This window comes from Caloenas nicobarica, chromosome 8, assembly GCF_036013445.1.
Source record: "Caloenas nicobarica isolate bCalNic1 chromosome 8, bCalNic1.hap1, whole genome shotgun sequence".
NCBI classification, from domain to species: domain Eukaryota; kingdom Metazoa; phylum Chordata; class Aves; order Columbiformes; family Columbidae; genus Caloenas; species Caloenas nicobarica.
The window spans coordinates 11106556-11126811 of record NC_088252.1 but is presented as its reverse complement, the minus strand read 5'-3'; the positions used below and the strand labels follow the sequence as shown (position 1 = coordinate 11126811).

Below are 20256 nucleotides of genomic sequence, written 5' to 3'. Positions count from 1 at the left end.
CAGATGGGAATTTTAAAAAAATGTTTGTGGCCTTTTGGTGACATTTTCTGACCTTCTCAGAACAAATTTTGGTTTGTTTTCCAGTCAGTTTTGTCATCTGTGGAACAAAATAAATACCAGTGTAAGAACCTGTTTGTTATGGGTTGATGAACTAATTCACAAGTTAATGAGAGAGTTCTGCTAGGATTATGTTATTTAAAGAGGCGGTAGGCAATGTATAAAAACATCAGCTCAGCAACAACAAAAGTTCCGAGTAGTCTGCATTCTATCATTTCAGCCTTTTCAAAACCATGTAATTCATTCAAAATAACAGACAGAAACGTGTTTCTGAAGATGTAGCATCTGAGAAAAGGGTTCTTCACATCTCATGTTAAACCATGCAACCACCTCTTCAGTCTTTGTGAAGAAAGTTTAGGGTTGGTTAATAAGTAATTGAAAAAAAAGTTAAAATTCACTCTTTTATGAATCCAGATTGTATTTAGTGGTAGTAGCATCCTAAGTCTAGGGAAGATGCCTTATTCCTTGCAATAACATCCATAACTGCCTGTCTTTGAAAAGAGACACATATCTACTTTGATCCTATATACATGGCTGTGGGTCCAGGTGGACTATCACTTTTTTTTGGCCTGTTATTACAGCATTTCTAGAGGAAAGTTGCACACAGTCGTGTGTCTTAGATGATTACTTCTGGCTGAATTACAGAGAGTGGATGGGAGGTTTATGTGTAAATAGTGCATAATGTTTGGGGGGCTTTTTATGCTTTCTAACTGGAGTTATTGCTGTGGCACAGAAGTGTTGTTATTTCTTTTCTAAAATCTTAGTTTTCAAAGGTATGATCCAGACAAGTATAGCCTAAAACTGCTTTGAATATGGGGCTTTTTTACTGTTTGCACGAGAAGAAACATCTTGTATGAAGTGGCTAAATAATTTATGGTAGTATTCTATAATTGTAGCACATCTGTGACTCTCAAACACTTCTGTTTTCATAATCTGTGCATTTGTAATCTGTACTGTTCATAAAAAATGTGGAAAATGGCTGAAGCTTTTTGTGCTTTCTTGTATTTTGCTATGTTTACAGTCTATACTTATAATAATCATGACACAAAACATTTTATTCTTCCTAGGCTTCAGTTTAACCTGGCTTAATTTGAGGAAAGCTGCTTATCTTTGTTCCTAGATATTCTGCATATTAAAAATTATCCATATGCAAAATTAATTATTCTGAAGTGCTGGTTGTGGCAAACTGACAAAAGAGCAGAAGATCCTGTGGGTTTGTACTGTCACTGTGCTGGCTGAGAGGGTTGCACAGATACCACTGTAGAGAAGTACCTTTCTGACACTTAATGCTATTGTATCTAATGCTATAAAAAAAATTCTCCTCCAATGATCCAGTATTCTGATTTTTAATGTGATTAATCAAATTATACTTATCTGTATGGGTAACATAAAAATAGATGACCAAAAGTTTTTTTTAAAGAAAAAGGCTAACTACTGAGTTTTAGTAGTTAAATACTGTAAAGTTTAAAAAGGCTAAATAATTCAGATGCCTGATGATGCTGTCCTGTAAGTTAAATAATCACAGGAAAATATTAAAAAAATAAAAAGTGACTTATGTTAAAAAGTTCTAAACAATAAAGAAAATTTCTGTAGGCTCAAAGCTGCTACTTCTCCTTTTGGTGGTTTGCTTAAGGATGTTATGTTGAGGCAGTTATAGATGGAAGAATGGAAAAAATAGTGCATTGTTTATTAAGAATAGGATCAGTTTTGTAATGGCATCTTATGATTGTGCCATTAGTACTTGTTGTGAGATAGATAAAAAGAAGTTTTTGTTTAACCTCATACTTTATGTAGTGGAAATTGTAGAAGAATCTTGTATTTTCGGTTTCTCTTTCCAAGAGCAGTTCTCTGTTAAATGTTAAGTAGCTGACTGACAATAAATGCTCTCATCACAAGTCTTTGCAAACTTGGATTCAGAGAATCAGTGGTCGATGCTAGAGTTTAGAAGAAGGGGATTTTTCCAGCTGAATTGTTGTTCATGGAATCTGTTAACTTTTACCAAAATGAAATGTACCGAAATGCATATATTTTAGTAAAGGACTACACTCAATTCAGGGAGTGCTTCTGAGCAGCCAAACCCAAATTTTGGATTGCTGGAGTCCTGGAAACGTAATTCTCACTCGCTGTCAGCATCTGCTAGTTATCTTTCTACAAAAAAGTTACATTCCTGTAGTATTCCAGTCATGCTGGTTAATTAGGAATAGATCGGGAGACTAGGTAGAAGCAATGTATTTGTTTAGATGTTTTTACAAATAGTTTTCAAGCTTGGAAAAGGAAGTTTTTATTTTTGGTGTGGCACCGTTAAGAGCTGTATTTATACATTTGCTTATTTATTTGCTAGATAAAAGTTGTGCTTACTCAGCATTTTTATTAGAAAGAAGTCAAACACTTTAGAGAAGAAAATTATTTAATTTCTTGACAAGAAAACATAATATCATGTGTCGTCTTTGCAGCCTGTTTAATTGTAAATAAAATGATAGGTGCAAACATGATCAATACAGAATACAACCATGCCAGCAAGTTCCTATCAAGTGTGCTCGGTTTGGAACTTGCAGACCCTGATGGTTTGCAGTGACAGTCGCCAGGTTCTGGCTACTGATGAAGGCAGCAGTAAGCCAGGAGTCAGCTGTTGTCAACCACCTCGTTTTTACTGCAGGGTAAGGACATGCTAAAACTTGTCTTTGCCTGTGTATTGACATCATTATTAAAGTATAGTACTTGTAGAGTTGAATTTTAAAATACTGTTGAATAAGAAGTACTGAAACCTTTCATCTTAATTCAAGCATTTAATTCCTGTGCATCTGGTATTTCATTGATTTCTGCCTTTCTTGTTCTTTGGCAATCTTGTAGCTTGATGTGGTGGTTCTTTCTTCACACTTCTCAAGCCTGGTCTGTTACTTCTTCAAACAAATGTTGTAAAAGTGTTTTTAAAAAAGAAATACACAAAGTTTAATTTACAGCACTCTAAACCACTTGATGATAAGCAACAGCACTTGTGTTGGAATAAAGGAATCTTAAGTTAAAGTTTAAAATTTTGCAGGATAATATTTTTTTAAGTTTCCATCATTTTAATGAATGCTTCGTAGTCTAGTGAAATCTAAAGCCATGACATGCAATATAGCATCTATATTCTGCAAATTGTGTGTGTGTGATAAAGGAATTGATTGATTTGTTGACTAAGATCAATACAGTTTTGTTGTTTTTTCTGTGCGGTGTACGTCAGAGATTCAGAGATGTGAAGGACTGTCCTAAACTTAAAAGGACTGAAACATGCTGGTTTGGGGAGATCCTGGAACATTGCTGAAGGAAGAGATGCTTGGGGTGTTCTCATGTCCTATAAGAATTTTTGATCTCACCAAACATTTCTGTTGCTGGCATGCCAGGATGCCTTGCGACATGGTGGGTTTTGCTGCACAACTGGTGGAGTTTGGTAGCAGCAGTACATGCTATTTCAGTAGAATAATAAAGGCAGGCAGGCAGGAAAGCCTGCGGTGGGGGGGCACAGAGCCAGTCGTTGAGTGCAGAAGGAATTGTATGGGGTACCTGTGCAGAAGGAGTGGGGTGAAGGGAGCATCTCTGCTTTGGGGCTTGTAAAGGTATATCTGGAATCCTTGGCAAGCTTTAAAATTTGCTGTTGTGGTGTTACAGGAGGAAGGGGAGAGAGAAGATGGGAATCTCCTACAAGGAGTTTGAAATAATTTCCATGACATCTATGAAATAGGGAGGAATGACATGAGGAGTCATGTAGGAGATGAATTAATTAGTGAACATTAGGGTACTGTAAGACTGATTGACAATGGATAAAGTGTTATCTGCCTTTATCTTTCCTTAATCTTTCCTTATCCTTTTCCAAAAGGATAGCAGCTGCAGTGGTGAGCAGACATTTCTGCTAAAGTAATAGTTAATCTGTTAACTTAGTTGGAACTCTAAGATTTTGGAAAACTTATCTTTTGGACTACTTAGACTTCCGTAGAAGATAAACTCGGTAATAAAATTTCTGAGACCTTGATGCCTTAGTTTAGAAAGTGCTGTCTATGCTGCTGCTCCCCACAGAAGGTTCTGGCTGTCCTTACAGTAGTGGAAATCACATAACTGAACTATTTGTGTTGCTGTGTCAGGCCAGGCACTGTAAGAGAGAAAATACTAGGCCATAAGTCTGCTTTGTGTATACTTTATAATAGAGTTATTTAAAGAAACTGAAAGCTTATGCCAACAAACTATTCCTAAGAGATTGGCAGTGGAGGGTGCTATATTTCCTTAAGAGCTATATCCAGTATAAAATACAGTTGAGCCTGAAGTTATATACAGGATTTCATTCTTGCGAATATAAGAAGACTTTACCTAGTTTATGAAGCTGTTAATTTATTTTTGAGACTGTATGTAGACAGTCCTATTTAAGTTGGATATGCCTGCCAATTTACTGCATAACTGCAAAGATTGCCATAGAAATCACTGCAAGCTCAGTTAATTGGAAGTAGCGTTCTGCTGATAAAAATGTTTGAAATTTTCTTAAGGCTTTGGAACAGCAGCAGCCACGTCTCTGAAGGGCTTTCTTATCTGTAGAGGAGTGTGGATATCCAGGGTTTTTTACTACAAGTCACTTATTCCACTAGAGTGGTTCAACTCTGCACCTTTGCATGGCTAAGATGTTTTGTGCATTACAGTAGTTTTTCTGTAATGTTTTTGTATTCATGGCCCATGCAAAAAATATGTTCAATGCTGATTAACTGGACAGATGTTATAAGCAATAATTTGGTTGGCTTTAGTAGTAACTAGAAGAACAGCTTCCCGAACCTGTCTGCAGCTTAAAATAAACCTAGAAGAATGTCATTGAGAGGCTTCACAGAGAGACTCTTAGAGTAGTTTTGTTGTACAGCAGCCACTCCTGGATTTATGGCACGTTTCCAAAAAGCCACGCATCATACTGTGTGGAGCAGAGGTGGCACAGATCTGAGCATCCCTGTGTCTGCTCGCAAGCATGTTGTCATCGCTACCTGGTGGTAGCACCGCCTTTTGCTACCAGTTGGTGTGTGATTTGGCACTGACTGGTCTAGTGGGATTATTGTGCCGGATGTGTGTAATTATAAAGGCACAGTGCCCCTGTGTTATTAAAAAAAAATAAAAGAAAATAAAATTCTAGTCCCTGAAGAGTTCTGTGTTGGCCTGGTGCACTTAGGTAAAATTGATCAGTCCTTGCCCTGGTTATCAGTGCTTGTAAACTAATCATGCTTTTAGTTTTGCTTTCATAAATTTTACTGGTGTGGGTAATCTACCAAATAACGTTCCCAATATTTTTCCATGTTGACTAAAGAAGTGAAAGCAACCATGTTATATTTGTCTCTCTTGTTCTGGGAGATTCTGAGCATTCTTTACAAGTATGGCTGGTGAAGTTTTTAATGCATATTTACATTCTTAGCTAAGAACCTCATAGATTGGGTTATGACGGGGCACGTGTTTGGGAGACCAAAGGGTAAGTGGTGATCACTATCCGAAAGAATGAGGCAGCTAAGCAGTGCTGGTTGTGACTTCTAACTGCAGATTGCGTTTTCCAAAAGCAAGGAGGAGAGGCCTTGCTTGGGTCTGGGGAGTAAGTGTTGGAAGATTTCAGAAAGCTTTAAACAACCTCCAAGACTACCTGTGTTACCTAGATTCAATAACAAGGTGAATATTACAGGGATAAGTTTCCACAGCTTCTTGTTAGGAGACCGTTGTGTTTGCATGATCTGCTATGCTGTATTTCTGGTTTGTTCATCTAAGTTTATGGAGTATATATAGTAGTGTGGCAGACTGAATTTTTTGTTATGCTGGTTTTGCCTAATAACTTGATAAAACTTAAATGACAGACTGAAGTCTGTCAGGTGGTTGCATCTGATGTTGGTGCAGCTTGTGGCTGCTGGTGACCTGTATTTTGTTTTCCTGTTTGAACTCTCTGCTGAAACTTACGCTATCGCACAGGTATAGATGCAGATCTATACATGTAAAAATACATTCTGTTCGGTTACAACAGAGGGCAGAATGTATTCTGCATGTTATGTCAGAAGTCAATTCGCATGTTTTGTTAACTGGAATTTTTTTTTTTTTTTAATGCTCCCTCAGGTTTCTCTTTTACATGAGTTTAAAGCTTGAGCACTGTAGTACTAATATCTGCCCACTGCATGAAAATTGTAATATGAAACTGGATGTTCTTTTTTTATTGGTAGGGAATAGTGTCATGAGACAAATGAATCAACTAGCAAATATGTTCGTAAAAACAATGACAACTTTCTTTTGTTCTCCAAAGTCGTCTTATTGGCAATTATGGACTATCCATATAAGAGTCTGGTCTTTACCAATTGATTGTTTCCTTTCAGAACTGTCGTTTGCTGTAACTTTATGCTATCTCAGCATGTCTTTCTACATGTTGTCATGGCCAACTTTCCACTTGTTCCTGTTCATAACATTTACTGGTACTACCCAATATTCTGACATTACTTGTGATAGTAAAGTTATCATCAATTGAAACACTATAGCATAGGAAATTAAACCTTTGAGGAGTTGTAAAAAATATTTGAGATTTCAGGTTCCTTTGAAATTCCATGTTTCATTTCTTACTTGGTTTTAGCCTGATTTTTCTTACTTGTATGAAGTGAAATATAAGATAGGGATGATCAGCACCCTTGGAAAAGCAAGAACTTCTTTGTAATATTCAAGTTTATAGAGGAGCAAGATTTATTTTATTTTATTTTTGCGTAAAGCTTGTTAAGATTTAAATTATGCAGGAGCAACTGACTTGTGTTCATGGCAATATATTTTTCTTTTTCCTTCAGGTGCGAGAAGATGTGTTAAACTCCTTGAATAACAACTTTCTACAAACACTAAACCAAGCATGGAATGATCATCAAACAGCGATGGTGATGATTAGGGACATTCTGATGTATATGGTGGGTATTCTGCTTTTTCACACATTTAACTTCATGAAGTACGTTGTCTTTAAATAAATGTGAACCAGAGAGCCGGAGGGGTAAAAAGCAAGACATGCTTATCAGTCTTCTTCCTAAGACAGCTGTCTGTCCCTTGTTTTGAATTCCCTGTATGCATGCCAGACTATTATGGGTGTGTGACAAATTATAATTGGATTCTTCTTTCAGGTCATCTCATTATCACTTGAAAAATGCATCTGAAAAATGGTTGAATTTTGCAATTCTTAAAAAAGAAGCTAAGCAGACCCGTTCTGTCAGGTTCTAGGTGTTACTTGCTGGTCTTAGTTCAGGTAGTGGTGGTTTCTTACTGTGGAAAGCATGATGGTGTAAAGCCTCTTCAGACTTCCAATGTAGTTGTTGTTCTTTAAGGGTTTGAAGAAGATAACTCGGCTTAGGTATAGTCTATGTCCTTAAATGTTAAATTCTAATTGAATCCTTTGCTGTTCATATAGAGCTTGGGTACAAGATAAAGCAATGTATGTAAATGAGAATGTGATCTTTGGTTGCATGGCTGTAATTTTTTAAAAAAAGCATTCCTTACGTGACAGCTAACGGAAAAGGCCTTTTTTGAAGAGATAGGGCTTTACATTTTTGTGTCTGGATTGTGTTATGCTCTAGGGAGTTGGTATATGTTTAAATTCTCTGAGCGGTGGGCATGCTCTGAGGATGCAGGAGCATCTATTTTTGCATAGCTTCTAGCCAGAGGCTTGAACTTCAGAAGGAAAAAAAAAAGTTACACTGGTTTTTGTTTTGGTTGGTGTTTGGGTTGGTGGTGTTTTTTGTTTGGTTGTTTTCTTTTTTAAATGTAAAATCTTTTTTTTTTCCAAAATATCACACTGAAGATAGTACTTCATGCAGTATTAGACAGTGAAGGACAGATAATGGTAGCACCTTTTTTGGCAAAAAAGGTGGTTAACTGAGGTTGTATTCTTATCTGCTGAACAACTGGGTTTAAGCTCTTGTAGCTGATAAAGATCTCATGCTATGAAATTGAACCTGTGTATATTAGCTGTGAAAGAAATCCCACTTGGTTAATAAGCTACAAAATGTTAAATAATTTAGAGGAATTATTGCAACCACATAACTTACTTTTTAAAATTTATTTACTCTTGTGGGTTTTGTGGGAGTTGGGTTTTTTTGTTTAGTTTTGTGGGGTTTTTTTGTTCAGTTGGCTTTGTGTGGGTGTGGGTTTTTTTAAGTTGGGAAAAGCCCACATATCTGAAAATAGAGACCTGGATAAAATACCTTTAGGGGCACTTAGTGATCTGTGTAACTTCTCAAAAGGAAGGCTGAGAGATTATTTTGAAGATTTACAATCTTCTCTATGAGAAATCCTGGAATTTCAAATCTGTTTGTGAAGGACAAATACAAGTCAGTTGCTGCTGGCTGCATCTGGAGAAACTCAAGAATAGGTAACAATTAGAATAATCTACCAAAACTAGTGATGAATTTTCAGAAACGTTAAAAGATGGAATCTAGAGCTTTCTAGGAGACCAGCTGTTGTGTTTTAGCCTGATGCTATGTATTATTTCAGTATAGGATGTGCTGGATGCTCCGAGCTACCAGGTGGTCAGAGTGGATAATGCAATGTTACTGGCTGCTCTTCAGTTTGGTAAATCTTTGATTCCTTACACAGTGTCAGAGAGAGCTGGCTTATCAGCTGTTCCTGCTTTAGTGTATTAACCAGTACATTGAGGACCAAGCAGTCTCCTCTTTGAGGAGGAGATACATGCTTCAATTAGCACTTTTGGAGAGAGATGAGAGCTGTTTCCAAAGTATTTTTTTGTGCTCAGGAAAGGAGTGCCTTGACTTTTGTTTGAAGTTTGCAAATGCTGTTAGAAGAGCCAGACAGTTTTCTCTTTTCCACCAAAACTCCAGAAGATGGAGACCTGCAGCATTCTGACAAGTGCAAATTGGACTTCATTGGGTTATATTTTAGATTCAGAACAGAATAACAGATAAACTTGAATGCCTCTGTAATATACAGTCTTTCATGTACTGCGTGACAGTTCTCTAATTTTTTCAAGTGGGTGTTCAGTCGAGACCTCCACTTGAATAATTATTTGCCTCCCATAGACTTTTTTCCTCCTACCAAAATGAGACCCAAGGAAACAGAAAAGACACATCCACAATAAAAAGTATTCATAATATAATAGCAAAAACATAATCATTTTTTATTTCAAAATGTGTATATAAACTTCTGAACCCTTAGGAGCACTGCCTGTTAAACACCTTTAAGGTAACATGGTTTTTATCCTGAATTTTATCTTTATTAGATAGAACCATCTGAACAAGGAGCTGATACAGTGGGCAGACTCCTTCCTTTTCTTTGACTTGGAGGGGTCAAGACAAATTGTCATTAGAAAACAGATGCTTTGATTACAAATTACAGTATAAGCCATGGTTAAAAACATGACTAGTCTCAAATTTGCAGTTTCATCTTTGTCATTGGGATGTTCGGTTGAGTCAAACATAATTCTGTTCTTGGAAAGAGACTAAGAGCAGGAAACTTCTAGCCTTGAGTATGTGTTCATTCAAAAAGCTTGAAAAAGCTGCTAGTACCACAAAATTATAAAGCAGAGGAACAGCTGTCAAAGATGAGGCCTGGCTGCTCTTCAAGAACTTCATGAAATAAGGAATTATTTCTGCTTTTATCATGTTGGGTCTGAATGAAATGTAGTTTTACAGTGATATGCTTATGTCAGTAGTTGTTTATACCTTTTATCCAAGCACAGCTAACGTAATTTACACACAAAATATTTTATCTTTAAAAAAAAAGCAAGCAAGAAAACAAAAAAAGGAAAACAAACAAAACAACACTGTATAAACTCAATCACAAGGCATTGTTAATTGCTCTGCTTGTGTTCCACCAGAGGAAGCACATGCAATTATACCAGGTTTATAAATAAAGGATAACCCAGTCCTTCTCCTCTTACCTTGTAGGCTGTGCCAGTTACTTACCCATCACTTTCAGGAAATGTACCTCTTGATACCCAACAAGCCACAGTCTGATATCAGTGAAAGTAAAACATTTAACATCCTCTTGAATTCTGATCTTACTCTCTTCAATTCTTGCTTAAGCCTAGTGATTTTACATCTTAAACTAAACTATATCTGGTTTAATGCCATGTTTATTTTCCAGCTTATTTTTACCCATTAGCTCCAATATGAGCTAAGTTGAAACAAACACCTCTCCAACCCACCTTAATCTCTTTTGTCTGTTTAATTTTGCCACATGTAAAATAAAAATTATTTCAAATAATCTTTTTTATAAAGGTATATGTTTTGTACAATGGGCTTTGTGCATTATTATGATACTTAATGACTAGAATACTTCAAGGTTTATGGTAGGATTTCATTTTGCTTGCAGAGCCTCTTCCACAAGACACTCATAAAACTTGCCATATAGTTCAATTTTAAAAAAGGTTATTACCTTGTCTCTTGTGTCATGGCTGTTTTCTGGAAAAAGTCCACTTGGTTTCAGGTCTGCTGTATAATGTAGTTCTAGTGTGAGGTTTTGCAACCTGGACTTGCACAACAAAGGCAAATCTTAACTTACTTGAGATATTCTAGATTCCACGATTGAGTTTCAAGTTTACATAGTTCCACTGTATTTTGTAGTATATGTGCACTAGCTCTTCTCCTTTTGTTTTACATGTTCAGGCTACAGTGATCAGTGTCAGAATAGCTATAATGCTCTCTGTAAATTCATGGCACTGTCTGCAGCAAGTACCGAAGCAGTGCAGTCATGTCGTAAGTGGCGCCTTCACAAAGTGAAGTCATGTGCTGCACTGGGCATATCTGGAAGTCAGTCGCACATGTGGCTCCAGTGTAGGTAAACGTACCCACAGTAGCTTTTATTTAACTACGGTATGTGACAGTAGCAGCGGAGGTGCAGTTGTTTGGTCTTCTCTTCAAGCTACATGAGCGTGAGTATTCTTAGAATGTCTTACGGAAACTGGGCTAAACTGGATTCTGTGGTGTCCCTTCTTTACTACTGACGCTTGCTAAATTTGAAGCAGTTTCAGGTATGCAAGCGCCGCAGTCACACCCCTGGCTACATTATAGGCGCATGGGTAGTGCCAGTGAAACACTGTCAGAAGTGAACTATTACTCTTGGGAATACAGCTGTGTGTTTTGCAGAGGGCAGAGCATTCCCTCCGTGTCTGTGCCGTGCACGAAGCTGGTGTCTTGATGTAGGCCAACACTGACAGATTGGCTGTGTGCGTTTTGACCTTGGGGCGTATGACTGTCATTGTTCATGGCTTACACACAAGGTAGTAGGGAAAAGTGTTTTTATTTTCAGTACTCAGATCAAAGGCACTTGCTATATAGATACACAACAGTGTCTGAAAGCTGTATCATCCAGGCAGTGCATCTATACAGAGATGGGCAAAATGCAGCTGGTGGTATTTTACACTAGGTAACTTGCTTTAGTTGAGACCAGAATTATTCTGCAATGTAAGCAGCATTGTAGTTGGTGAATAATTGCTGTCTTGAAACTCCACCCTTGTCTCCTGAGAGTTACTCTTACCTTTTAAGCGCCTGCTGCTTCTCCCCATGGGAAGTGATTGCAGTTGAGTAGCATGCAGCCTTGTCAGTCAAACCTGTTCCCAAATGGGGCTTCCTGTCTCTAAGATTATTTTCTTTTAGGCTGGGAGAGCTTCCAGTAAACAATAAAAGTGATCTGTTACCAAGGGTTAGCAAATCAGTATCAGAAACAGAAATGCTGCTACTCTAATTTGGGTATTGTAGAGTGGTCTGGCTTACTAAAGAGGCGTTGCTGTCACTTTGAGAAGAGTTTCTGGTGCAGTTACTATTTCATTTCATAATGGCAGTGTTTAGCACTGCCACAGCAGAAGCTATGCAGATGAGTCATGACCATGGCTTTAATTCATTTTGATACCCTGCTGCCTGTGCTTCAGAGGCCCAATTATTCTTTGGGAATAATATATATTTTTTTTTTTTTCTCCTCAAGTTTTGTAATATATCAGACACCACTTTTTTTTCTTTCATCTCTTTGAAAGTGTATTTTAAGCTTACATTACTTTAAAGTCACATTTATTTCTGTTCTTGATGCAAGTGTGTAAATAAGAGAGGGAAATAAATAACCCTTTTTCTAAATAACAAAAGAAAATAGAGTAATATATTCCTAAGATCTAGACCACCACATGTCACTAGACTGACTTCATGAGACCAGTTAGTAAACTTCTTGCTTTGTGGCAGAGCTGAGCTCGCTTCATGAGCCACGGAATAGGCACAGCTGACCTATTGCCATCTTGTTTTTCCATTCAATTTAAGTGCTGCCTCTGTGGAGGGAGTGGGAAATCATTCATGAGTTGTGGAACCCGGTGTTTTGCTTTCCTCTGGTCATCAAGTGGCAATCCAGCATATAATTAGTATGTGAATAAATTTGCCATGTAAATTCAACTGCTAAAATACTAAAGGGTGTGGTGTCTGTTCCTTCTCATTTTTTCTAATTGTGGAATTTATATAAACTTACAGTTTTGTAATATTTTTCCGTAGTCTGAAGCATGATTTTTTTTTTAAGTAGTTTTGTTTTCTAGGTGTTTGAGTAACTTTACATTTCAATTCTGAGTGTGGTAAAGCACTTCAGATAATAGATGGAACCAATGGAGAAGCTAATCTTTGTACTCAGTTCCAAGCATTGACCTTCATCCTGTACAGAATTTGTGGGTTTTATCATTATTATTTTGTTATAACTATCTAAATTCTCAGAAAACCTTTGTCACAGATTTCTGAGTGGGTACAAAACTCTTTTTCTAATATCATCATCCTGAGGCTTAATTGGTAGTAAAGCAGGATTTTTAGTTGTTACCCTACAATTATATTAGAGGAATGGATTGTGCCCTGAGAGAAATGAAAAAAATAATCATTGCTCATCTCAGAAATAGTTTGTAAAATCTTACAATTTTCCTGTTTTTAATGTTGTGAATACACTCATTTTCTGTCTGCTAGTAACTTTATTAGTAGTCTTCCTTTTCTAGAGAGTTGGTAAGTTGGGAGAAAGGAATAGAAAAGGGGAGACAAATGTTTGGAGCGTTTCTGCGGGCAGCAGTGAGGGGCTCAGAAGGCTGCTCAGCAGTGTCTCAACTCTGGGGTGGTGTTGGGGTTACATGGACTTACATTATATGGGCTATACTGTCTGAGGATCAGCCTCTATTTGTTAAATATAGGTAGAACAAGGCTAGTGGATGGTTAAGGAGCTTGATCCTTCCTACAGACGTATGATGTAGGGAGATAGAATTTAAATCTATATGGAAACATAAAAATTATTCTTTCTTCTGTTCCCCTTGGCGGGGATCAGGCAGTGTGTGTGCGTGTGTGATTTTAATGATATATAATGTTCAGGTTGAATGGAAGTGGTTTGGGGGGATGCCAGAGGGTGTTCAACACAAGTTCTTAGGTACAATTTTGCAGTACCAAGCCATAAATATTTGGTTGTAACTATTCTCATTTTGGCTTTACTTTTTCTTCTGTTCATCTAATGATGCTATTTCAGGAAATTTCACTGAATATTGAGGTGGCACTGTCTGCCTAAGAGGAGTGATAGGAAGATGCGTGGGAGATGGGGAAAAATTAATTCTTCTGAAAGAACAAAAAGGGGTGGATGGAAGGGGTTTGGGTAGATAAGTAAAACCTCTTTCAGATTATTCCATGAATTGTGTCAGTATTTGGAGATTCCCTGACCCCAAACAAAGAACTGTCAAGGCTGTAGATTTGTTCTGGCATGCTTTAGTCATTAATGCTGTGCTTACAGTCTTGTGCAAAGTAGTCTTTCTATGCAAATGGAGTTTTGGAAAATGGGACTGATTTTTAATTTTTAGGGTATTCACAATTTCATTTTATGAAGAAAGGAGAGAAGATTAGTTTGGTTATTTCTGTACAGTACAAATATGACAATCTCCTGCAATTTCGAGTAGCATGGGCGTACTGAATTTGAAATGTCATTGCTGCATATGCCTTCATTGTAGGACCGTGTGTATGTGCAACAAAATAATGTGGAGAATGTCTACAATTTGGGCTTGATTATTTTTCGAGATCAAGTTGTACGCTATGGCTGCATTAGGGATCACCTGCGGCAAACTCTGCTGGATATGATTGCAAGAGAAAGGAAAGGAGAAGTTGTAGACAGGTAAGATGTTTGTGAGTGATTGTCTTTTGTTGTACATATTATAATACCTGTCAGTTTTTAAGAGTGAATCAAGAACATACACAAATCATTACTTAAGGTACATTTCAGATCAAAAGTATAATTTCTCTATAATCTCGAATAACACATTTCTTTGTACATTAAGGGTTAGCCTAATGGTAAATGGGGAAGCTCATTAATATATTTTTTTTAATATTTATCTTGTGGTTTTTAATAAAACTTCTGTGAAATCTCTGCATTTCTACTTGTGCCAGAGCATTTGGTTATAAAGCGGAGTTTTGACAATTCTCTGCCTCTTGCTACTCTGTATTTCCTCCGTACTGAGAGGTGGTTTGATTTTTCTTGTACCTGTTTTTTTTTTTTAAATTTATTTTTGAAGTTTTCTTTTGTAATTCTATTTCCCTTCCTCATGTTTTGATCCCTCTGTTTCTTGGTAGTTTAGTTGTATCTCTGAGCTTTTAAATCTATTCTTGTGTTCTCCAGCCGGTTTAGTAGATGTGGAGTTTTGTGCCACATGCTGCAGATACTGCAGCTGCAGTAACTTCAAATTTGCAAATTTTCTCATGCACCTCCAGTTTCAGAGCAGCTGTTGGGTGTGGAGATATGTAAACTCCATGCTACCTTGGCTGCAGTTCTGTGACTGAGATTGCCCAACACATAATTTATGAAGAGAAAAATACTCCCTGGCAACAGCTGTGTATTGTCTCCTACTGCCAGCAAGTGGAATTTTTTTCCTGGATGCAGTTCTTTTGTTTTCGCATTTTATTGATCTGTTTCTAAGCCTAGCTAAATGCTTAGCTTGCTGATACATTTTCTTTTTTTTTTTTTTTTTTTTAACCAAACAAAAACCCAGCCAACCAAAAAACACAGAACTTTACACAGCAACTTCCATCTGTGCAATTGTTTTGAATTGCTCAATTCCAACCTACATATGCAGTTTTCAGTTTTTCTTTGAAGGAGGATTTTTTGTTATTTTCTTGTATGTCGAAATATATTATTAATAGTTTTCCCAGTTAGTACAATTTGAGACTGCTTTGCTGTCATTGTATTTAAAATATTTAATAAGTATTGTCTGCTCCTTAGTTTAGAACAAAAACAATCTTGCTCCTATAATCTTCCCGAAAACCTGTCATATACGAAACAGATTTAGGAAGGACTTTGTGTTACTATATTTTAAGTTGATACTGTGTTCTGAGTTGTTTTCTGCTATGTACTCTGTTTTACAAGCATGTGGATTTCTCAAGTTGTTAACAACTTACTTTTTGGCAGAGGCGCAATAAGAAATGCTTGCCAGATGTTAATGATTCTAGGTCTTGAAGGAAGGTCAGTCTATGAAGAAGACTTCGAGGCTCCATTTTTGGAGATGTCTGCAGAATTTTTTCAGGTACAGCAATGTTGTAATATCTTATTTAAAATGTTGTTACAACTGCTTGGAATTGTGAGAGTTTATAGTACTTTTAAGTAGTTGTTGCTTATTTGCTGAGTATGTCCATCTCAGTAAAATAAAATAAGAAAAAAAATACTAACTTTGTGGAGAAACTAATAAATTTTACAAAATTACCATCATTTGAATGTAGTTTTGAGCTATGGGTGCCAATAACATGTAAAGTAATCACCATGCTAATCTTGTGCTTGCTTTGAGCTATTTCATGCAACTTAGTCTGTTCCTGTGTTGCAGCCACAATCTTTTTGAAATACCAGTAGCATGAAAGATTCAAACTGTTGCAGGTTTTGTTTCCTTCATAGTTTCTATATTTTTGAGTTGTCATTAATAAAATGAACAGAGTAAAGGAATTAAGTGTATCCAAGTGGCTATACAGTTGTTGACCAGCCACTGAATAACCCACTTCAAATATTTCCTGAGTTGTTTTTGTGAAATAGTTTCAGGAAAAAAGCCAGTCGAATGGTGGTTGATTATAATCATGCTCATCTATTTTGGGGAGTTGATAGAAATTGTAAAAATATGTTAAAAGATATCTAGAGAAGATAATTTGTCAGTCTCCCAATTCTTATGCAGAATTGACTGTCTGTCATATCCTCTGGTCTCCAAACTTCTTTGAAAATCAGAAGCCTATATTACACAACCATTTAAAAGTCATTGCATTCTGGTTTTTACTGGTGCTACAGAAAATTAAGAAAAATAATTACTTTCATTTATGTTTTAGTTCTTATTCCTACCTTGAAAAAATAGAATCTTTCCTCCAAAAGACTATGCTGAGCAATATGGATAAAAAAAGTTTGATGTGAAATAATGTGTTCAGCATTTTCAGTAATGAGAATAATGAGAACAGATGATCTTCACAACTCATAAGTATTACATAAGCTGGTATTTGAAAGCATTTTATGCCTCTTCGCTCTCCCCATCGTTCTGTTCTCTTTGGACCTGTGGCTAAAACTCTAGTTGGTAACTGGAAATTAAATTGTCTTAGGTTGTTTTACTATGACAAGTACCATGTCCATGTTGCATGTACCTGCTTACATATGTAACACAATTAGGGTAGTAGAACCTTTATTTTGTGTTTAGCATGTATGTAAATCTTGGAGGTATAATGATCTTACTTCTTGGACATGTTGGGTTTGGTTCGAACTTGCTTATAAATGCTAATCTGAAATAACAAGTGCATTTCCTTTCCCCCCATTAAAAAAAAAGTCTAAAGTATTAATTTCTGTTAATCACAGATGGAAAGTCAGAAATTTTTAGCTGAAAACAGTGCTTCTGTATATATAAAGAAAGTAGAAGCTAGAATTAATGAAGAAATAGAACGGGTGATGCATTGTCTGGATAAGTCAACGGAAGAACCAATTGTGAAAGTTGTTGAGAGAGAGCTTATTTCCAAGCACATGAAAACAATAGTGGAAATGGAGAACTCTGGGCTAGTCCATATGCTGAAAAATGGGAAGACGGAAGGTAAGACTGCATCATATGGGAGACAGAAATGCTTATGGTACTGCTTATTGTTTTTAAACATAGGATAAGTCAAGCTTAATGTTTGTGTTCCAATGTAATTGTAAAAACAACTTGGTGGCTCTGTTTTGAAAATATCTGAGAATATTACTTCAGAGATTTATAGAGGGCTCCTAGAGTCCATTTGTATAACTTGTTTCTATCTAGTAGGAGATTCAAGTACTTTTTTGGTAAGCCAAGTATCTGTTAAGAAGAGTACAAATCTATTGGAGTGGTCTTTGTTACCTGTTTTCCATGAGCCAGTTTGTTATTTTCATTCCTCTAGTACATAGCTGTCAAAAATCCATCGAAGCGTTTGGGCCCACAGGCAGTTATTTAAAAAGTGCTACTGTAAATGACTTACTTAACAGAAATATTGTAGGACCAATTCTTGGGGAGAGAACTTTGCAGAAACAAAATTGGCTGTTTTTAAGGGATAAGAAGCAGCTTATTGAAGTGGTTGAAAAAGAAGAGCTTGGCTTGATTTGATTTTTCCCTAATAGAGGTTAATGCGGGACAGAATGACTGAATGAAAGTTACTATGCAAAGAAATAGAACATAAGTTTCTAGAATGGCATAATGAAGAGAGTGACTGTAGTATCTATATTTAGAAATCGGTGCTCATGCTAAAGCTGTGAGAACGGCGAACAGACTTGCTGCTTAGATTAATGGCCTTTGTTCGTTAAAGCAGCTTCGCAATTACTAAGTGATGGAGTGACAAAGTGAGCAAATTTCTTAGCTGTAAGAAAAGAGAATTACTGTATTGAAAAGGAAAGTGATGATACTATACTTAACATTGTTTCTTTAATATCCATTTAGGATGGCCTTCAGGCTGAGGGTACAAGGATATTGAAGAGTATTTAGAAGATACAGGGATCAGTTTAACTTTTATAGGCATTGGTTTGATTTAGTTAAATACTAGAGAGGAAATACTTGCTGCATTGTGAAGATAAGATTTCACATAAATGTACAGGAATGGATTGGAAAGCAGTGTTCAACCTAAGCCACTTACCATGATTTTAGATGGATAAAATAAAATACTATAAAATTATATGGTGGACTTTAAGACAAAAATGAACTAAACTCCAATTTTTACCAGTTTTTGCTTTGAATACAGAAACAAGCATCTCATTAGTGTTGTCGTATTTGTTTTAGCTTAGATTTTTCTTAACTTTTAAAACTGTATTTGATTTTTTGGGATGATAATCTTGGAAGCTACATTTTTAAATACCACTAGAAAACATAGTCTCACTGAAGCTTTAAGTGTACTATCCTTTCGCGCAAGCATCAACTTTTGCTGGCCTGGGGATCAGCAATAACAGATTCCATGCTACAGGCAACCTAGAATAACTGAATACAATCTTTGTTTTTAATTTTGTGGCTGCTGCAGTCAGCATGCTGGCAGGGGCAAAGGGGACATCAGAGGATTCTAGTGCCTGAGCTGTTACAGGGGATGGTTTTTGTGCCTCAAATGGCTGAACTTTTACTGTTGTCATTTGCTATGAAATGAATTAGATACAGAAGTGTAACAGACAGAGAGTGCCCTGCATAACTTCTTATTCTTGTTTCCAGACCTTGCTTGCATGTACAAGTTGTTCAGCCGTGTGCCAAATGGTCTGAAGACAATGTGCGAGTGCATGAGCTCATACCTGAGAGAGCAAGGCAAAGCACTAGTTTCTGAAGAGGGAGAAGGAAAGAATCCAGTTGACTACATTCAGGTAGTTAAAATATTTTAACTTTCTTTTCTTCCATCTTTCCCACTTTCCTCAGAGTAGCAGTTAACTACATGATTAATAAGGTGAACCTTAATATTGATTCAAAAGGGATTATTATTGAGAAGCTACCTTTATAATGTTGTTTAAAATGTACATTTTCTGAATTTTCAGACAGGCTTAGAACTCTTCTTTCACCTAAGTTGATTGGAAATTACATGCTCAGTTTTTGTGCTTTCAGTAGCTGCTTTTACTAAATAACATATTCAGGCTAATTATCCAACTGCTGGGAACTTTTTGGATTATCTTAAATGATATTTGCCTCCAGAGTGAGTTGTACATCTGCTGGCAAATAGCTTTATGGTGTCTACTTTGTTTAATTTTATGTAATGTTATTGAGACAAAAATCACATGACAGTATTTCATGGCAAGATTAACTATGATGGAGAGGTGAATGTGTTATAAATCATAACAAATGAATTCATTCTCAGTCCCCCAAGAAACAGAACACTTCCGCATGTTCAAAGATGTAAGTGTTCTTTCTTGTTCTCTGTTTCTCACTGAGAAGTGATGTGTACCATTAATTTATCAATATCACAAAATATGCTTCAGGATTGTGTGTCATCTTTTATCTCCTATTGTCTCTGAGAAGATGGCTTTAAATTTGCACATAAAATCTTTACAGAGTTCATTGAACTTTAAGGAAATATTTTTATAGATGGGAGATGTTTTATACTTAATGTGAAAAATGTGTATTCATTAAACATTAAGGTTTTTTTAAAATGTGTAGTTGTAGTCCTTGTGTCTGGTCTTTCTTGTGTATATCTATCTCTGCTGTTTTGTTTGAAATCATTAACTTTGCTAGAACTGGTTACTATTAGAAGAAGCCATTTGAGTATAAAGCCATTTTTTATTATTAATTTTCTGGCAATGCTGAAGCAAACTTCATACCAGGCTCTGACAAGAATCACCTCTCCAAGTATTGTTAAGAAGAACAAAATGCCCTTCGAAATTTATTAGGTTTCATGATTAAGTGCTGTTATGATTTAAAAAAAAAAAAGGGAGGGAGGTGTCAAATGATGTGCAAAATAAGTGTCTGGATTACTTTGAAGTAATTTTCACTCCTTTTAAATCTTGAAGGACCTGAAGAACTATCATAAAAATATACCTGAGAACGAGTTAAAAACTTGATTATAAAATTGCTATCGATGTTTTCGGCTGCAAAGGCAAGTAGCATATGAAGCTGAAGGAGACTTACAGCCACACTGCATGTTCTTTGGCAGAGCTTGTCCTCAGCCCATTAGGATGTACCCAGCCATCTCATGGCGATGTCCTAGGGAAGGGATTGATATTTGATTACTGATATACTCTCAAACAGATTTATCCTCCTCCACTTCCATTGACACGATG

General features: G+C 36.4%; 1 protein-coding gene across 1 annotated transcript in view; it reads left to right on the top strand.

Moving 5' to 3' along the window:
* Positions 1-20256, top strand: part of CUL3 (cullin 3) — a 57278-nt gene that overhangs the window by 21188 nt on the left and 15834 nt on the right. The window contains exons 3-7 of the mRNA XM_065640254.1: positions 6864-6977; positions 14012-14172; positions 15460-15574; positions 16870-17098; positions 18707-18852. Coding sequence (XP_065496326.1) covers positions 6864-6977; positions 14012-14172; positions 15460-15574; positions 16870-17098; positions 18707-18852 — 765 coding nt within the window. The remainder of the gene's footprint in view (positions 1-6863; positions 6978-14011; positions 14173-15459; positions 15575-16869; positions 17099-18706; positions 18853-20256) is intronic.